Source organism: Astyanax mexicanus, chromosome 2 (genome assembly GCF_023375975.1).
Source record: "Astyanax mexicanus isolate ESR-SI-001 chromosome 2, AstMex3_surface, whole genome shotgun sequence".
Lineage (NCBI taxonomy): Eukaryota > Metazoa > Chordata > Actinopteri > Characiformes > Acestrorhamphidae > Astyanax > Astyanax mexicanus.
In genome coordinates, this window is record NC_064409.1 from 6,400,935 (window position 1) to 6,421,714 (window position 20,780).

The 20,780-nt window shown below is 39.2% G+C and overlaps 1 protein-coding gene across 2 annotated transcripts in view; it reads left to right on the plus strand.

Moving 5' to 3' along the window:
* Positions 1-485: 485 nt before the first annotated feature.
* srgap1b (SLIT-ROBO Rho GTPase activating protein 1b) overlaps positions 486-20,780 on the plus strand; it is a 69,609-nt gene continuing 49,314 nt past the window's right edge. For both annotated transcript variants that reach the window (XM_049473219.1, XM_049473220.1), the window contains exon 1: positions 486-1,487. In XM_049473219.1, coding sequence (XP_049329176.1) covers positions 1,421-1,487 — 67 coding nt within the window. In that variant the 5' untranslated portion in view covers positions 486-1,420. The remainder of the gene's footprint in view (positions 1,488-20,780) is intronic.

Below are 20,780 nucleotides of genomic sequence, written 5' to 3' on the forward strand. Positions count from 1 at the left end.
ATCTTTGAACCCTGTGGGAGAACGGAGGTGTGCTATTCATCAAAGGTAAGAACTTTTTATCGTGTTTTACTACAGCAAAAGTCAATTTTACACCGGAGTTCTCCTCTACTTCACAACAGAATGACTATCAGTGTTTTTTTGCAGTGTGTTGTACTTAAGCGCATTTCACCAACAGATGGCGGTGGAGCTCTATCTTCAGTGTATGGGTGTTTCCATTGGTTTCGAAGGAAGGTTTTGAATTCAAGGCAGGTGATCAATACGAACCATTTTAACCACCAGTCCAGACGATTAGATGAGTAGACGACACTGTTACAGTCGCCCGTGGTATTTCAGAAACCTCCTATTTTAATCGTAGTTGTTTACTGTGTTATATATATATATGTATATTTTTGCATGCCTCACTTTGGGAGCATTATGTCTCTTTATAAGCTCCACAAACACGCTGGGGGGCTTATTTTATAATTATCTTATTTTCTTTTATTTCATCGGTAAACGTTCTTCAATTTATGTGCAAATGCAGTTAATTGTATGCGTAAATTATCATGTATTTACCGCTCCGGGCTGCGTGCGAACAACCCTCCATATTTTGGCAGCCTTGCCTGTTGTTTAATTTGTTGTGACTAAACGCAGCTAATGACGCCAATTAACCAATCAACGCGTAATTGGTAACCGCGTGCCAATCGGCGCGCTATTCTCAAGCACCGCTCGCACGTGACTTTGCCGGTGGACTGATAGGGTGGCTGTCAATTCTGCCCGGTTACCACAGACCACGCCCACGTGTTGGGCACGCCCATCTCCATTGAGCGTGGTAGAGGGAGGCTGTGGCGTGAGGGAGCCGGGCTGGGAGGCGTGGACGGACGGTGGTCGTTCCGCGGGCGCACACACCCACTTACCTACCCACCTACCTACCTACTCACCAACCTACCGTGCCTACGGTGTGGTGTGTTGTGTTGTGTTGTGGGAGCGCGTGCCACACACATACACAGGGCTTGCTTGTCTCGTGCCTCGTGCGTGGAGACAGTTGTAGCGAGTTGTGTGTGTTTGTGTGTGGATTTTTTTCTTGTTTTCACAACATTCCTCATTTCTCCTCAGAACGGATACTAACGGCACTTTTTAAGTTGCGTTTTTTTAAACGCAAGTTGAGATTAATTGATTAATAGGTGCGGTTAATTGTTTTTTAATGCCAATTAACACCCGCGCGGACCCGAGTTCTCCGTTGTCGCCGGTGGAGGCTAGCCTGAGGGGGGCTATGCCAGCTCGGTCTCTGTAAGCGAGCGGGCAGGTAGGCAGGGAGGGCGGGAGGGAGGCAGGCAGACAGACAGACAGGTCTGTAGGACGGTCTGCTCGGCGGTGGAGCAGCTCGAGCCCTGGGGTTCTACCAGAGAATTGGAAGAGAACCAGAAGCAGGAGGAGAACCAGCATGGCCAACCCAGCCAAGTTCAAAAAGGAGAAGGAGATCCTCACGGAGTATGAGAGCCAAGTGAAAGGTGAGGCTGTAGTGGTCTTCGTTAGCTCTACACACACACACACAGATACATACGCAAGCTATAACGTTACACCTCTGGCCACTACATGTGGTCATACTATGTAATATGCTGTGTATATATATATATGCTTTAGTGTTTTATGCACTGTTAACGTTACACTACAATCAGTAATCAGTGCAAGTGTTCCTAATGTTTTGAGAGCTTCCTCCATACAAGCCTCCATACAAGATACAAGACAAGAGTCTATGGCATGCATAGCAACCCCATTTAACCTCTTAAGCTCTGGCTGTAGTAGGCAGGTGTGTGAAAAGCGTGTGGACGTGAATAGGTGAATCCCAAATGATTTGCCACTCCCTGCTACTTCCTATACGATTTATTAGTTATAGATATGATATATAATCTAGCTATTTATGGAGCTATGTGCAAAGTGAATGGAAAAAATATTTAAGTGTATTAAATGGGGAATGTTGGTTGTAGATTATATATGAATTTGAATATAAGGCAATAATGTAAACAGTAGGTATATGGATGTAGAAAGCTTTGTTTAATTACTTATGTTACTTACTAACAGTGCAGCACATCTATTGGGGATACTGAGCCTACTGAGATTGCCAGTAGTCAGTGTGTGCTCATCCAACTGTGTCTGTCTGTCTGTCTGTCTGTGTTTCAGTCTGTCTGTCTGTCCAATTGAGTGTGTCTTTGGGGAAAAATGTCAAAGCAACATCTCTATGCTGCTTAAGTGTGTATCTGTGCTAGTGTGCCATTTTATGGTTTGTTTTTTTAGTATTTTTAAAATGTGTGCATGTGTGTATCTGTGCCTGGGTTGGAGTGAGTGAGTGTGTGTTTGTGTGTGTGTGTGTGTGTGTGTGTGTGTGTGTGTGTGCTGGTGTGTGTGTGCAGGTTGCTGCAGTAGCCAGCATTCACCATTCTGTCCTACACTGAAAAAATGCTGGTGCACTCATATTGGTGCACACACACATTCACATATACACACATGCACACACTGCTTTGCCATTGTAAGCATATTCATTTCTCTTTTTCACTGCAGTAACAGCGTGAAGTTTTGCATGTGTACAGAGGCGCGCATCTTTATTGATGCAGAGTGAATATGGAGACTCATACCTGCTGTGTCAGCAGCTATTCGTCTGTTCGGCTGTGTCGCCTGAGCAGCGTGTGAGGGTGGGCAGGGTGGTTAGCTCTGGCAGCTATGGATCACCAGCGCTTGGATCCTTTAGATTGCCAATTTTCTTAGTGCATCCTCCCTCAGGTTTGGGTGAGGTTGTAAATTGAGCTCACCTGTAAAATGGTACATATGTGCATGCATGCATTGGTGGAGATGCAGTGCTGCTCTTTACACCTGTGTGTGTGTGTAAGTGTGTGTTTCTGTGTGTAGGGTTGGTGGGCGTGTGGTGCACTGTGGTGATCCTTCCTCTTACTAAACGCTGGCAACAGGCATTTGATGCACTGTATCAGTATCCATGGATACCTGGCCACCAGCCAGACTGTGTGTGTCTGTCTGTCTATAGGGAATGGAAATGGACAGTGGATGTGTGGCTGTGTGTGTTTTATAAATGATAAAAATGTGTGTGTGTGTGTGTGTATGTCTGTGAATGTGTGTATATGTGTGTGTGTGTGTGTGTGTGTGTGTATGTCAGGGTGTACAGAAGGACAGAGGGGCAGGTTCAGGGAATCCTCCTCCTGCTGCAGCAGTGGTAGCACACTGTTTAGTATGGAGCGCACGTAGTGTAGTGGAGTGTGTGTGTATGTATGTATGTGTGTGGGTGTGTGCATGGGCGTGTATGTATGTATGTGTGTGTGTGTGTGTGTGTGTGTGCACCCCTGTTTGAGGCAGCAGTTTAAGTGCGAGCAGGTCTAAGAGATGAGTGATTTATGGTCATAAGGGCACGCTGCGCTATTTTCAGAAACCTCACACACTCTTACTCACACACTCTAAGCACTTACTCAGTGAGCATTACACCACTGCCCCTGGCCCCGCGCTGTACACTCATTTACGGTGTGCTTGTCTGTGGGTAGTACGTGTGTTCATTCGGTGCTTTCGGAGTGGAAGTGGGCTGCTGTGCTGGTGACCTTTTCTTTTGTGTGTTTGCCTCCCACTGTCTGAAAGCGGATTTGTGTGTGTGTGTGTGTGTGTGTGTGTGTGCGCGTGTGTATGATTGTGGGGGGGGGGGGTGAATCCTGCTGGGAGCCCTGAGGTGTCTCCTTAAAGGGAGCTGCTGTCTGTACGTGGATTGCCCAAAAGCTTCCCAGCTCGAAACGCATCAGAACACACACACACACACACTCTGCCATTTGCACACAGTTTTTAAGCCTGTCAGTTCCTGTACAGGAAATAGGTTTAATACAGGGAGGAGGTGGTGGAGAGGAAAGTAAGGAGTGTGACCTCAACACCACCTCCATTCTCTCACACACACACACAGACATTTGCACATTGTCACTGTCCTATCAAAAGCTTTAAATGCCAGTTAAATGAGGGGTGCGGTGATCCACCCAATTGAACATTCGAATTTCAGGATTTTTACAGTATTTTAAGTAGAATTTAAAGGAGAACTCTGATGTAAAATGGACTTTTGGTGTAGTAAAACACAATAAAAAAAGAGGTACATATCTTTAAGGAATAGCACACCTCTGTTTTCCTGCAGCTTTCCGAGATCCAGAAATTTTAACAGTTCATCCGAACACCCTTCAGACTGGGTGAAACGGGGCATAATTTGCCAGATAAAGCTCTTTTTACACCGTTATCCAGCTCAAAGTAGCTACGAGCGCCACCATTACTGAACTGAAAATAATACAGACATATATATATATATACATAGAGTCCGCATAGCAGCCAGAGCCAGGAGGCAGGCTACACATACGTCTATTACTTTCAGTTCAGTGATGGCAGCGCTCGGAGCTGAAGCTCGCAACATTTTATTATTGAGGCAATTTCTGCTGAAAGGGAATCCACCTCAACATGTTATAACATTCACTTACTTTTTCTAGCCTGCTCTTTGGATTAATGTTTAATCACAGTGATCCATAAAGGACATGGAGAGTACACCTGTGTGTTATTGGGTAGGTTAGATGTGGTTAGGTGGGTGTATGTCAATAATTGTGACTTCATTGTGACTTCATTGTGAGTTCATATTTAAGACTAAATCATTTTAGGTCTGTTGCATTTTATATAGTTGTGGCCAACAAATAGCCAAATATTCAGTTAAATAATACTCATAATAGTAAAAAATAGAGCCAATCCATAGTCTTGAATTGAAATTGTATCCTTTATCACATTTATTTTTGGAACAATTAGGCCTGTCACGATAAATACATTATTGACTTACTGTACAATATATTTGCTCAACCTCAAGATTTTTTTTTTTATCGAGGAATGCCCATAAATGGAATGATCAGGAATGTCAACAATAAAACACTGATTTTGTTCGGTTTGATCCTATTTATATAAGATAGAGGCATATCACAATAATTACATTATTAACGTAGTGTTTAATATACAGATTTGTATTCAGTCATTTTTGCTGACTTCAATATCAAATTATATTATGCTTTTCTTAGTGAGAAGAGCACATTAATGTGAATGGCTAGAATGTTCACTTTAAAAACTGATTCATATGTTTCATGTTGGTTTGAATGTGTGAATACTATTAAGAATTAAACGTTTATTACTGTTAAAAATGATGTAATTTATGTTATAGTTATCATGACAGGCCTAGGGACAACGTATCATACAAACAAAATAGTTATTTGCACTGGCTTTATTTGTATTAGTATTATTAGAAGTAATAGTACTTGCTTTTCCTGTTGTAGTAGTAGTAGAAGAGGTGCTAGGGCCAGTGATGCTGATGCTGCCCATAATTTGCATATAAAACTTTTTTTTATATGTGTGAAATTGAGTCAAAGGTTTGAAATTAACTGTGCTCTTTTAGATGCTTTGAATCTCAGTATAGACTCACACTTTTATTCATTAGCATGGTGGTGTTTATGCAAGAAGAAGCCTGGTACACACGGTTTATCAACTCGTAAAACGACTCACTGCTACATTCAGAGGAAATGCGACCTCAAGTGTTTAAGAAATGACTACAGACAATTCCTCATAGAGCTGACTCAAAACTGAGTATCAACTCTAAACTGAGAATTAACTGTGTAAACCAGTGTTACTGAAACCAAAAACCAAGTTTTTACATTAGTTTTGTTCCAAAATTCAACCTAATCTACACCCAATCCCAAAATAACCTTCATTTACATCTTAATCTACCCTTAAACTTAACGTTGACTATGGAAGTGCCATATCGTATCGAACACAATAATATTGCCAACATTTTTGAGTATCATGATGGATACTATTCTCATTTTCCATTATATATTTACTAGAGACAAATTATATCTGTCCAGTATCATTTATTTTACTTTAATCCTGGATATATGGAGATATTTGGAGTTCATTATTAGTAGTATCATGACATTCTGGATCCTTGACTTCTGTTACAAATCTGACCGAATATTGTATTTAATGGTACCAGTGTGCTGGAACGGCCATCCCTGCTAAGCCTAATACTGTATATTCATTCTAAAAACTGGGGTGTCATGTTGCTTTTTGCGTGAGTTCTACTGGCCATGTCACGTGTCTTTATGTACTTACGTCACACGTACAGCTTCGAAAAGAGGATCCGGCTCAGTTTTACTGAACGCGAGCAGCTGGTGGAGCAATGGAGACTGCAGAAGGGGAAACTCACTCATTCATTAATTTGCTCTGAAAGGAGACCGCATCACACCCGCCCAGTTTAAAATGATTCCTCTGCATGCTCGGTGCAATTACCCATTCTCACCAGAGAGGGCTCTAAATCCCCCAAATCCCAAAACTTTAGTTTAATTTAAACCTAACCTTAGTCTACACCTACAGTAAACCTACATCTCCTAATTTGTTTAACAAACCTTAACCATAGTAGAAAGAGAAGTTCTTATTATTTCTCCATTCTGTGTGTTTTTTTTTTTAAATGACCAAATAGTTTGTATTTTTGGACTGTTAACCTTTATGGAAGTTTCTGTTAGTGACAGATTTATTGTACACACACCTAAATAAATAAATACTTTGTGTTCATCCAGTCACACTCGTCTAATCCAATTGCAAATCGTATAACCAGCGTCTTCCTGTTTGGCTGCATTGGAATAATTGAATGAAGCTTATTTTTCTGTCTGCTCTGCTTGATTTTGGCCTGATCCGTGAACCATGTGGATTAGTCAGTCTCTGCTTTAAGCTACACATCAGACGAAAGCATGAAAACAAGAAAACTCCATGTCTCCCTGCTGATGTAACCCAGTCCTGTAAGCCCACCCATAGCGGGGCCTTTCAGTAGCAGACCTATCGCTTGCTGTTAGACGTCTAATCAGTGATGCTCCTTGAAGCAAAATAGATGCCTCTTCAGTTCTCACTGAGAAAATAACTTTTTAGCACTTTTTCCAACACTAGTTTTCAGGTGATTCTCAGCTCTGAAGCAGCTGCAGGAACAGACGCAGCAATCATGCTGGAGCTTCGTCACTCTCAACCAAATGTTTCGGTGTCAAGAAGCTGTCATCACATGGGGTGCGCTGTTAAAAAAAGAAAGAAACTGAAACAGGGTAAAAATTCAGTGTGGAAGTCAGTGAAACAGTCTTATCTCTTTTATACCTGTGACTTGCTGGCTAGCTGCAATATATCGTGTAACTCCTCCCATCTTTTCTAATGTTTCAATCACAAAACAACACATTTTCCCGTTTTATTTTCCTCCTAAACTGTTTTCCATCTTCAGTGTTATTTTTCCCTCCACTGATGTTGGCCCATTTTTTTATTTTATTATACCCTGAGAATATGGTGCCATATCACCCACCCCTAATTATCACATCAGGGTACTACTTTTTTACTGTTTTTAGCAAAAGAAAAATTCACACTGTTCTCATTTCCCATTTTATATATCTACTAGAGACTACTAGATTATATCTGTCCAGTATCATTTACTTTACTTTAATCCTGGATATAAGGAGACATTTGTAGTGCATTATTATTAGTATCATGATATTAGGGGTGTGCCATATCGTATCGTACATGACAATATCGGCAACTTTTTTGAATATCGTGAACGATATTACACCCTAAAATATGGTGCCATATCACACACCCCTAATTATCACATTAGGTTACTACTTTTTTACTGTTTTTAGCAAAAGAAAAATTCACACTGTTCTCATTTCCCATTATATATCTACTAGAGACAGATTATATCTGTCCAGTATCATTTATTTTACTTTAGTTCTGGATATATATAGAGATATTTGGAGTGCATTATTAGTATAACGACATTCTGGATCATTGACTTCTGTTACAAATCTGATAAAATTGTTGTTTTCTCAGTTAGGGGTGTGCCATATCATATTGGATACAATATTAAAATTTAATTTGAATTCTGTTGCAGGAGGGTATTCTTGAAATATTTATGTTTTAATTGAATTTTTGTCATATCGCCAAGAATATCCGTATCGCAAAAACCCCATAAAATATTGTGATATTATTTTAGTGCCATATCGCCCACCCCTACATGATATTCTGGTTCATTGACTTCTGTTACAAATCTGATTGAATTTTTGTATTTTTTAATATCTCAGTTAGGGGTGTGCCATATCATATTGTATTGTATGCATTAATACAATTTAATTTTCATTTTGTTGCTGTAGTGTATACTTAAAATATATATATTTAATTCAGTGTTTTGTCATATCGACACGAAAATACCATGAAATGTTGTGATATTATTGAAAATAATATCGCCCATCCCTATTCCCAACATAATCAGTTTTAAACATGTAATCTGCTAAATTGTAAGAAGGCGGGGTTATGTTTAGGAATGCAGTGACTGACAGTCTTGGCTGGGACAGACAGCGTCTGCACTGCAGGGCTCAGCTGAGTTGTAGTCAAGCTGTCAGACTCTGTACAAAGTTCTTTGCAGATTTTCGAGTATGTCATAACATTAAATGGTTGATGTGATCTAATTAGGAATTAGCCAGCCAGCTAAAATCTTTGACAGTGCTTTCACCAAATGTATTCTTTTATTCTGTTATTTATCACCAGTGTGTGCTGACTCTTGCAGCAGCTTGAAGTTTAACCCATAAGAGCACAGAGCCATTCCTGAATGATATCAAATTTGTGAGAAACTCTTTCATGTTTGTTTCTTATCGTGGACACATGACTTTACATATTTTAAGGTTAAAATCATGATGTAACATAAATGACAGCAACAATTTCCTAACTATTGCTTACATTTTTTCTAGAAATCAGATCAAAAGTAGTTCTATGGAACATAAAGCATTAATTTACACATTTAAAATGTGATAAAAAGTATTTACCTTTGTTGAATAGCCCTCCTGTGCTCTCCTGCAGCTTTCTGAGATCCCGTATTTTGTGCACTTTGCCCAAACATGCTTTAGAATGAGTCAGACGGGGCATATTTTGCCCCTGCAGTTAAATAGATTTTACGTTATTTAGTTATTCATCCGTTTAATCAGTTGTTTAGTCTCAAAGTAGCTTCACACTTCATTGATAGAATTTGGAGAACTGACTCCACCCTCAGCTCAAATTTGAAAAAGGCTAAAAAAATGGGAGGGGTGGTATGGGAAGGTGCACTGAGTCATGTATGGGTTTAGGGGTGGGGCAGGAGGGAGAGCTGATTGGCTGATTGGCTGAGCTGTAGCAGCAGCAGTGTGCCTTTGATAGCGATGAGATGCAGATGGTTGGACATCAGTCAGCAGGGGGGGCGGTATTATTGACTGGTTGATTGACTGATTGATCTGCATATTGTGATGTTGTGTGGATGGTACCAAAGTACACAGACACACATCATCCACACCTTTAGCACAGTTGAACCTGAGAGGGCGCTGCAGAGGCGGAAATGACCATGATAAAAGCTTCTTTTAAAGGTTACAGTATATTTGTAATTTTTTTAAGCAGCACTGGTATGTTTTAGTACTTTAAAAAAGGAACACATTTTAGCTATTAATGGAAAAAAATATATGGTTTAGGGTTTGGTAGCTCTTTTAACTAAAGAGCTAGATCAGTGACTGTTTAAAACATGGACATCTCATTAGGCCGGTCACAATAATTGCAATGTATCGATTTTTCGTACAATAAAAAAACCTGACCTCAATCATTTTTGATAATCATGATATCGAAATATCTTGATTTTATTTGTATGTATGTATGTTTGTTAAAACATATGACAGTGAACAGTATTTTAGCCAGTCATGCTTCAATAACTGTGACTTCATAACATACACACAGTATGAACTAAAGTAGGTGAAGAGTATATAGAATAAATATATAATTCCCAAACTAATTAGAATAAATAATTATTTAAAAAATTGTTGTCTTTAAAAAGTGTATATTTACTTGTTTATGCTATTCTGGTATCATTATGTCAGTGGCATTTAATAAAAAAAAATAAAAAATAAAAAATTACAAAGAATATTGTGTATCGCAATCATTTCTGGGGCAATATATCATCCACAAAAAATCTTATCGTGACAGGCCTACGTCTCATGCTGTCTGTCTGGTGTGCATGTAAACTATTGTAGCTGTTGTAGTGTGAGTATTTCGTGATAAATTGACTAGAAGGTGGATCAGTGGATATTAAATTAGATTTTGATGTAACGATTTTTCTTCCTCTATTCCTCTATTTCAGGGAGGTTCTGTTTTGACGGCGACAAATCTATACATGCTCACAACTGCAAAAAGATGCTGATTCAGGAAGGGTCTGGATTAGGTGCCACAAAAATGCACACCAGCCTTGTGTGTGTGCACAACTGTGTGTGTGTGTGTGTGTGTGTGTGTGTGTCAGTGCAGCTCTGGGTATTAATTATAAAGACACATTTTTGCCCTATCAGCTAGAAGCAGTACAACAGTGTGAAGTGTATTCAGTAAAAGCGAGGACACATGGGAGTTACTTCCACCCCTATTCTGTCCAAGGAAAGTGAGAGAGAGAGAGTCTGTGGGAGTGTGTGTGTGTGTGTGTGTGTGTGTGTGTGTGTGTTTGTGTGTGTGTGTGTGTGTGTGTGTGTGTGTGTGTGTGTGTGTGTGTGTGTGTGTGTGTGTGTGTTTGGTGGGCTTTTTGCCCGAGAGTGGGCATGAGAATCAGACAGACAGAAAGCAGTGCGACAGTGCCTCAGTGCCTCAGTGCTGTTGAAGAGCGTTTGGTTGTAATGAGATTTGATGTTGGGTTGCAGTGTTGGCTGCTGGCCAGCCTGAAAGCCTGTGTTCTGGGGCGACATGCGCAGTTACCCAAGTCCACATATAACACACATGATCACTCCTAGTATTATAGGAGAGGCTTGCAGAGATTTACAGAAAATCGAGACTTTTCCCGTTCAATATTACAAGATTACACACTCTAATATTAGGTTGAACCACCTTTAGATTTGATTGCTGCACACTGCATTCACTGTGGCATTGTTTCAATAAGCTTCTACAATGCCACAAGATTTATTTATTTCAATTCAGTGCTGCTGGATTAATTTTTCACCAAGATCTTGCAGCAGCATTGATGATGGTAGAGTCTGACCACTGCACAAAGCAGCTCTTCTCCATCCAGCACATCCCAAAGATTCTCAATGAGGTTAAGATCTGGACTCTGTGGTGAACTCTCTCTCAATCCATGTGTGAAAATGATGATCTCATGCTCCCTGAACCCTGAACTCTTTCACTATTCCAGCTCCATGAATCCTGACATTGTCATCTTGGAATATGGTCGTGTTCATCAGGGAAGAAAAAATCTATTGATAGAATAATCTGCTCTATATTCAGTATATTTTTGATAGTCCATCACATGAAGCTGCAATATTTTTACTTTTTTTTCCAGTAGGTGTGGAATGTGGACATTTCTTGTTGCACCAGAAAGAGTATAACAGATTACTTTTACATTTATTGTATCTCTGTTTCTATTTAGGGATGCACAATGATATTGGAATTATATCTGTATTGGCTGATTTTCTTTTTTCTTTTTTAAGAATCATCAGAATTTGCTAATATGGCCAATATTTTAAACCAGTACTTGCTTATGTATTTTTTGCAGGCTGGAAAATGTCCAAGCAACACTGGCCTCACTACTACAGTTGGACAATACTGGCCACTCTTTAACGGCTATTTTCTATTTAATTTCAAGGTTTTAAAGTGTAATATTGGCATTAGCAAATATGTGCATAAAATGCATGTCTAGTATCAGCATCAGTGAGAATTAATCTACAGTTACAGTAGATACAGAAATCATCAGCATAACCTGTCGCATCCATACTGCTGCATGGTTGCTGACTTGGTCTGATCAAAAGTAGTGTTTTGTGGCAGCTTTCACACGAGCTGTTTTAATCCAGACTGAACTGAAAAATCTGAAAATCTGGGTAGTCAGCATTTCTACTCCTTCCTGCAGACTTTAGATCCATCCCTGATTTTTCCATACTTGCTGTACTATTTAAGATGGCACAAACATTACTAATAAGAAGCCAGTCTTAGCTCTGTAATTCATTCCACCTGATCTATCTAATTACTAGGGCTGCAACGATTAGTCGATATAATCGACAATGTCGAATATTTAAATTTATCGACTACAAATTTCATTGTATTCAGTGTCTCCAAAAGTGCCCAAACACAACAGATTACATATTAATTCACTAAATATCAGTACTCTCCACGTTTAAACAACATATAGACATTTAAATGCCTTTTAAATCTCATGTTTACATTTTTTTCTGTTGTTTTTAGAGATTTAGAGATATTTGTTGACTAATCGACTAATCGAAAAAATGATCATCCGATTAGTCGACTACCAAAATAATCATTAGTTGCAGCTCTACTAATTGCTGCACTAAGAAGTGCTAGATAGATTAAAAAAGAGGTGTTAGATCTGTGTTTGGCAGTGAGGTGTATTCTGTACTATGGATGTATTCCAGTTAAGAGGGCAGTGTGCACTGAGTTTTATTTCAAGAAACAACAGCCTTCCAAGAACACCCAAAGAGGAGTCCACAAGAGACAAGAAGACACAACAGCAGTAAAACCTGAGAGGAAGTGGATCTCCAATATAAAAGTTGGTGTTCTAAAGAGTACAATACAATCACGCAAGGAATGTTTGTCAGGGAATGTGTTTTTGAAGATTCTGTCCATAACAGCAGCTTATTTTAGACACAGCCTACCACTCAGCGGGGTGGTGGTGCACTGATAAAACAGACATTCATTTACTGGGAGAACCACACGACTAGCCATGTTAGATAACTGAGCTCTGAGAGGCGGACAAGGAACAGACGTGCCAGGCAAATCAGTGTGTGTGTGTGTGTGTGTGTGTGTGTGTTTGTGTCTGGTGAGAGAGAAAGCCACCTAGTATTTATTCTCAGGAAATCACTGTGATCTTCATCTTGTCTGCCAATACGTTTTGTCAGTGATTTGTGTCCTTTATTTCTCTGCTTGTGAGTAAACACTTGATTAATTATGCATTAGAATCAGTAAAAGTTAATTACGATATAAAAATCCTGTAATCCAGATCCAGCTCATCTAAAGAAGCACCCAGAAACTTCCCCACTTCTCTGTTAAGTTTAAGGTATTTCTCTCAATGGGAGTATTTAGGAATATAAAGTTTTTAAAAAAAGTCCACAACTAGTTATTTCAGATGTCTTTAGCTAAAATTCAGAAATCTTTTTTTTTTTTTACCTTTGACCTTGATTTTGGCTGAATGTCATTTATAAATTACTTTGACCCATTAGGGATAAAGATTTTCCAATCATAATTCCATTCAGAAATAATGTTATTTTATTAAGGATAACAAAATAACACCTTAAACATATCATTAAACAATATATTTTTAGATTAAAAGATGAATCAGATTTTTTTGGCAATTTAAAAATGTAGATTAAAAGAATAATAGTTGGATCCACACTTGGATGTAAGAAAAATATTGTAATCTGAACTACTCCTATATTTTCCATCATAGAATCTTTGTCCATGAGATGAAAGAAGATGCACAATACCACTTTCGAAATCTTATCTTTGTGCGGTAGAGGGCAATTAATGAATCAATCAAGTCCATATTACCCCAGACCTACTTGCATCTGACCCTGTAAAAGCTGAAATTGTACCACAATTGTTGTCAAATTTTATCTTCTAATGGTTCATGTTTTTTTTGGTTGAAAATAGTATTTCATTTGATTAAATTATTGTTACAATTAGTAAATACTTTAGTAAACATACTGAACTAAAAGCACAATTTTTTTAAAGGGACCTAATTACAATATTTACCTCAAAATGAACTTACCATTGCATTTATCTACCATGTGGCCCAATACATGGCACTGTCTCACTTACAGGGGTTGAACAATGAAACTGAAACACCTGGTTTTAGACCACAATAATTGATTGTGGTGAGGAACAGTTCTGGTGGAAACAGGAGAGTTAAGGTGCACATTGAATTCTGCCGTGATTTGGGCAGCCGTGGTTTTATGTCTTTTAGATACAATCCGGGTTAGCACCCGAACCTCCCTTTCAGACAGCTTCCTCTTACAGCGTCCACAGTTAATCCTGTTGGATGTGGTTGGTCCTTCTTGGTGGTATGCTGACAATACCCTGGATACCGTGGCTCTTGATGCATCACAAAGACTTGCTGTCTTGGTCACAGATGCTCCAGCAAGATGTGCACCAAAAATTTGTCCTCTATATGTCACCCATAATGTTTTGTGCATTGCAATATTTTGAGCAGAACTGTGCTCTTACCCTGCTAATTGAACCTTCACACTCTGCTCTTACTGGTGCAATAATGTGCATTTAATGAAAACTGGCCACCAGGCTGCTCCAATTTAGCCATGAAACCTCCCACACTAAAATGACAGGTGTTTCAGTTTCATTGTCCAACCCCTGTACTTCCCCTGGATACTAAAAAGTTGGGTCACATGATGAAACTCTTCAACTTTATTGGCTAAAGTAAAAGTCATGTGATAGATTTAAGCAAAATATGGTTGGTTGCAGGTCTATAAATATTTTAAAAATGTTTGAGGGTTAAAGCAATAAGACTACAGCGTATATTTTAAGTATTTTTTACAAGAAGAGGTTTTTCCATCCGTTTTCTAATCAGCTGGACTCATCTCAGGTGGTGAGAGATTTCCAGGTCATGCTTTTACCTGCAAATCAAGGCTGATCCATAAAACTGCACTCACTTTACCAGTGTGAATCCTCCCAACAGTCTCACAGCACAGCTAACAATCAAGAGCTTTTAAAAGCAGGTATAACGAGTACACCAGAGTGAGGATTGGCTCATAAAGGCAGGGTTTTCCTGCAGTTCAGTTTAAGCTAAACAGGCTTAGGGTCTGTTCATCCCACAGTCATTCCAAGAACAGTGGTTATACGCAGCCCAATCCCCTGCAGGCCACACTGCCATAAATAGATTAGCGGATCAATATTTATACTTGATTAATGGATCTATGCAGGGCTCACTTAATACATGCAGACCAATCCAAAGAGCATCTTGTCTGGACTCTGGAGGAGACTAATGCTTTGAGATCTTTGGAAATACTGGTTAAACTAGACATTTATCATCAAACAAATAAAGGTTTTTACTTTATTGTTAATATCTCTGCTTGGTTGTGAAGATTTCTGAATTAGAACTTAATTTGCTTAAATTGTATAAAAGGCCGTTTTCACGCCTGTAGTTGTAAAATAGTTTCTATGGTCCGGATCAGTAGATGAGTTTGTTTACTTGGAATGTTTCTCCCTCTGTTTGGTTTGGTTTCACACAGGCATAAAAATACCTAAATGCACTAAAATGAGCACCAATAAATCAGGCGAGCAGTGTGAAGCTGCTTTTACAAAGAACGCTGAAAATTTGCACTGCGCTTTCAAACGCAGTGTTTTTAACAGGACGTGCAGCACAGATGGGAGCAGTGAACACAGCACATACCGCACTCAGTGTGTAAACAGCATGGAGCAGCAGAGACAGCGTTTGTTCATAGTAGTATATTATCTAGCAGCTATTATATCAGATTAAACTGCACCTTATCAGCAGTTTAACTCAATTAAAAAGGAGTATATTTGATAGCAGGGTCAGCTAGAGACCAAATCACGTTCTCACCACAAGTGAACCACTTAAGAAAAAAATTTGTGTGTTGGTTGGGGGCAGGGTTATGGTGGAAGTTGGGGTAAAACTTGGTGTGTAAGACACTATATTATATTACTAAGTTATATTTCATAACTTAATATTTATTTTTCTTCTAGAATTTAGGTCAGAACTAGTTATGGAATGTGGAATTAAAGCATTTTAATGGTTAAATGGTTGTATTATCTGCTTCTTCAGCTCTGTTCCACTGTTAAAATCAGCTAGTTTTATCTTCAGCACTAACCCAACACTCCTACATTTTGTAAATTAGATAAAATGAACGAACACAGATTCACCCACTATCCTGTATTGATGCTTTCAATATGTTCAGTATGTGTGGTTTAGGAACTTCATGAGTTAAAAGTAAAGTACAGAGTGCTGTATGGAACTTCACACAGATCTTAAAGGGTATATAACACATGAATATGTCACTATGGGTTCTTTTGCGTTTTAAAACTTCTTTTAAAAGTTATTTGGTTTACTTTGCTGTTACAGCTCATGGTAGCCACATAGCAAAGCACACCATTGCTTTCCATAGCATAGCATTGCTTTTAGTGCTGTAACAAGAACATTTAAATTGTGTTTAAATTATTTTACAGGATACTGATGTTGTTCTTATTTAAAAGGTTCTTCATGGGGGCAGCTGTGGTTTTTAAGGCATCACTCCAAGCAACCTTGGTTTGGTGTCTTTATTTTTAAGTGTGTATGAGAATAACGTGATCAGAGGTTTATATTTTTATTACAGAACACGAGGCACAGTTGCACTGGAGCAAGTTCCTGAGAGAGAGAGAGAGAGAGAGAGAGAGACATAAAGAAAGAGAGAGAGACAGATTTTGAAACAGTTGCTGATTAGAAACTGTTACCCAGAGCTTTGTGGTGTGAAACAGAGCTGGAAGCAAGACTAACAACTGAGCCAAACCCACAGAATATAAAGAGGATCCTCTCTCTCTTCCATTCTTCCTTCCTTTCTGTCGTTTTGTGTCTCTCTGTCTAACTTAATGAGCTGAATGTGATTTCCTGCAGTTAACAGCATTTGTGTGATGAGCAGCGGTCTGTATTGTACGCACACACACACACCCACCCACACCCACCCACACCCACACACACTGTAAATGAGTGCATTGAGCAGAACCTCTTTGACGTATGATAATGATTCTCGAGACACGGGCAGAGATGCCAGAACTCCAGTGAGGATTTCAGATGGCAAGTGAAAGAGAGACAGAGGGAAGATTGGGGAGTGTCAGATATAGTGAGAGATTGAGAGGATAAAGGGACGAAAGCTTATGAAGAATGGAAAGGGGGAAACAGAGGGAAGGGCAAATAAAAAGAAAATGGAATGATGATAAATTGATAAGGAGAAAGAATAGAACGTGTGTTTACTGGGTCAGGGTGGAGGGCGGTGCACCATTGCATTAGAGGGAACCTTTGCCTATTTATATGCTGATGATTAGTGTGTGTGTGTGTGTGTGTGTGTGTGTGTGTCTTGAGGTTCCATGCACTTGTAGCTTATTGTCCTGTTAAGTGTGTGTGTGTGTGTATATGTGTGTATTTAAGGTTCCATGCAGTTGCAGTTGTAGCTTGTAGTCCCATTATTAAGCGTGTGTGTGAGTGTGTGTGTTTTGAGGTTCTATGCGGTTGTAGCTTGTAGTCGAGTTATTAAGTGTGTGTGTGTGTGTATGTGTGTTAGAGATGCCGTACAGCATGCCTACACTCCCTCACTCTCAGGTTGAGGAGCGGATGCCTTGTTGCCATGGCGACAGTCTGGGTCGGGCTCATGCTCGAGCTTCGGGGAAACAGACAAGCTTACACGGGTCACAAGTTCAAAGGTCAAATATGAGCAACTTGACAGTGACTCTGAAAAAAGATGAGCATGTTTGATCTGTGTCAGAAAAAAAAATACCATCAGAAATAAGATTTTTTCACAGACAGATTTTTTGGTGTAAAATGGCTTGCATTTACCAGCCTTTCAATATGTAATTTCATTTCTTTTATAACTATTATATTTCTCTTTTAAATTGGGGTCTGGATATACTGTACATACTGAATTGATCTTGTTCGTTTTTTTAGTGTTAATGGGGGATGAGGTGATTTCCAATTGAGTGATGTAGATTTATTTAGTTACATGATTATTATTTCATACAAAAGTAGACTGTGTAATTAAACTGTTTTATAAGTAGTAACGTACAGAGTATTTTTATTTCTACTCAATGTTTGGTATATTTTACTAACTAACACTTTGTTAATATAATTAATAAATATAATTATAGAAAAAAGTGCCTTTACATATTGTGATTTTGTGCCAGGGCCATATCATCCAATTCTCTAAGTAAATGGTAGATAAAATTATTTCTTGTGGACTCCTAGATTAATGTTTTTGCACTTTTTTGTTGCAAGTTGGGTTGGAGAATAGTGCATAGGGCATAGTGGCATAGTGGCCCTCTGGGGGCCTGGGGTTGTGTGTTCAAGCCTTAATCCTCAGGAGATACTATGGTCTATATAAGACCTTTGGTGTATTTTCTCTTTGTCTCTGTGGGTTCCCCAGGTACTCCAGTTTTCCCCAACCATTACGTTGTTGGTGCTTTGCTTTGCTAAGTTGACCTCTAGGTGTGATTGTGTCTAAGTGGATGGGAGTGTGTGTGGTACTCTGGGATGGAATGGCATCCTGTTTTGTAGGTGTTCCTTCCTTGTTCCCTGTGTTTCTGGTTCAGTTTTAGACCACTTGTGACCATAACCAGACTAGAGCAGGTACTGAAGGAAGGTTAATGAATAGAAAGCTAGAGAATGGTTTATGTCTGTAATGTTTAAATCTCATTCTGATTCTGGAACTAGTTTACTCCTTAATGAGCCAAACTTTTTGACATTTTAAACTCCTAAATGAGCGATGAAATATGATGAAACATGAAATAAAGTGCTACATTAAAAGGAAGAGGGAACCGCAACGTGGCTTTCTGCCAAAATCAAACCATTAAATTTGATTCCATTAGTTCTATAAATAGCTGCTTGTGTAAATGTGCTGTGTGAGTGTAAAGAACCTCTAGTTGTACAGGGTTTTAAAACTATATGTCCCAGTCCCAGCACTCAGGGTTCCTCAGTGTAGCGCTGTCGAGTTAGCCGCTAATGCTAATTCTGGAATCTAAAGCTTACTGTAGCTGAACAGAAGCGCTTTACTCACCTAAATAAACAGTTTTCAGGACAGAAATCTGTGTAGATTAACATCCAGTGGTCGTTTAATTGACTTTAAAAGAAAGTCTTTTTTATTATACAGTTTTGTTTACTTAGCTTAGCTTTGCTTAACTTTGTTAGCTAACCCCCACCACCTCATAGCAGTAAGACCTGCTGAATTAGAAAATGCGCCTTATGTATGAAAATAGACCAGAAAATAGACGTTTATTGATTTGTGCACCTTATTGTGTGAAAAAATAAAAAAAATCTCGTTGTGGAAATGAGTAAATGAATAGACTACTGCAGTATGTGGATCAGTAGTTCAGTATTACAGAGCCTCCAGTTCTGAAGTGTGGTTGTATTTGGTGTGTTTTATTTTTAAGTGAGGGGAAGAAGTGTTCCTCTCATTCATCATCACTCGTTTTTAATTCTCATTTCTGTCATTCACTTCATTTATCTGTTCTGCTTTGCTGAAGAGTCACCTTGGTCACAATCCAATTCTCCTCTGAGAACTGCAGACGACCACCATCACAATGCGGAGCGTGAGCACACACACGCATGCGCACACACACTAGGGCTGGGGCGGTATTGATTTTTTATAACCGCGGTAAAAAACTAACGCATCACCGCGATATTGCGGTTAACCGCGAGACCCCAAACCACACCCCCCCCCCCCCCCCCAAAAAAAAAAAAAACACCACAAATTTATTGGTAACAAATCTTTATTCTTCAAACCATACAGCCTACATACAACCTCTACATAAACCATAAATACAGCATAACAAGTGAACATATGCTGCCTGTATAATTCGTCATTGTACAGCTAACCTGTCTTTTTCCGAGCAGACTTTTTGAAGGAGGAGCTTGTCCGCCTCCCCCTTCTCCATCCATAGATCTATTTTAGGGCTGGCCCGAATAGCGGTTTTGAGCTCAGGATATTCGGCAGTAATTGGTAGCGAATATTCTAATATTCGTTTAAAAAAAAAGACGAATTAATCCACAGCAAAATTTTCCACTGACCCCCGGCCCCGAAAAAAATATATTTCTCACCCCTTTCCTCGGGCCGTTCGGGCTCAAGGCTCAAGAAGTCTGTGTTAGGCGTCTGTTTTTTTTTATTCACACTCTTCTTATTTCTCATTAAATATCTACTAGATACAGATTATATCTGTACAGTATCATTTATTTCACTTCCCTCCTGAATATTTGGAGTGCATTATGTCTCCTTATGTTGTGTAGCTATGTAGTTTTCACCCCAGAATTTCTGCTGCCTCACACCAGGCTTCGGCTGCATCGCAGGGCAGGAGCGCAGCTGCGTTACGGCTATTTCGTTTGAATTGTGCAGTGCAGAGTATTACAGATTTTGTATTTTTGCACTTGGGCTATTAGCTCAATATTAAATATTTCGTTTGTTTATAAATTATTTTATATTCTTAAACCATGTTAAATTATATTCGATTGGAGGAAATTAATTCAGACATCATTTCTTTTTTGTCCCGTTACCGTTCCGCAAAAAAATCCTTCTTTTAATCCCGCATCAGCCCGCCACATACACAGTTTTGCCGCACCTGCCCCGCGGTCCTAAATAAATTTAATAAATTACATTTAGTGCTTAAAATAAAATAAAAAATTATTAAAACCGCGCTGAATAGTGCGGTCACGTTTCTTACCACATTACAAAAAAAAAATCGGTGTGTGTGTGCGCGTGTCGGTCCATTCTCCGCTCCTTTTTTGTGCTTAGGGTTTTTTTGTTGCGTGCATGAGAATCACTGCGTGATTATTACAATTTTCTTAACTATTTATTAATGTGCTCCCACATCCTCTGGATTGATTAAACTCCTGTTCCCGCCAATAACAATTCAGTTCTGTCTGTGCCGCAAGATATCCTGACGGGACCCGCGTCATATAATATGTTGATTAAAATGTCGTGACGTTAAGAAATCGGCTCGCAAGAGACAACCGACCAAAAAAA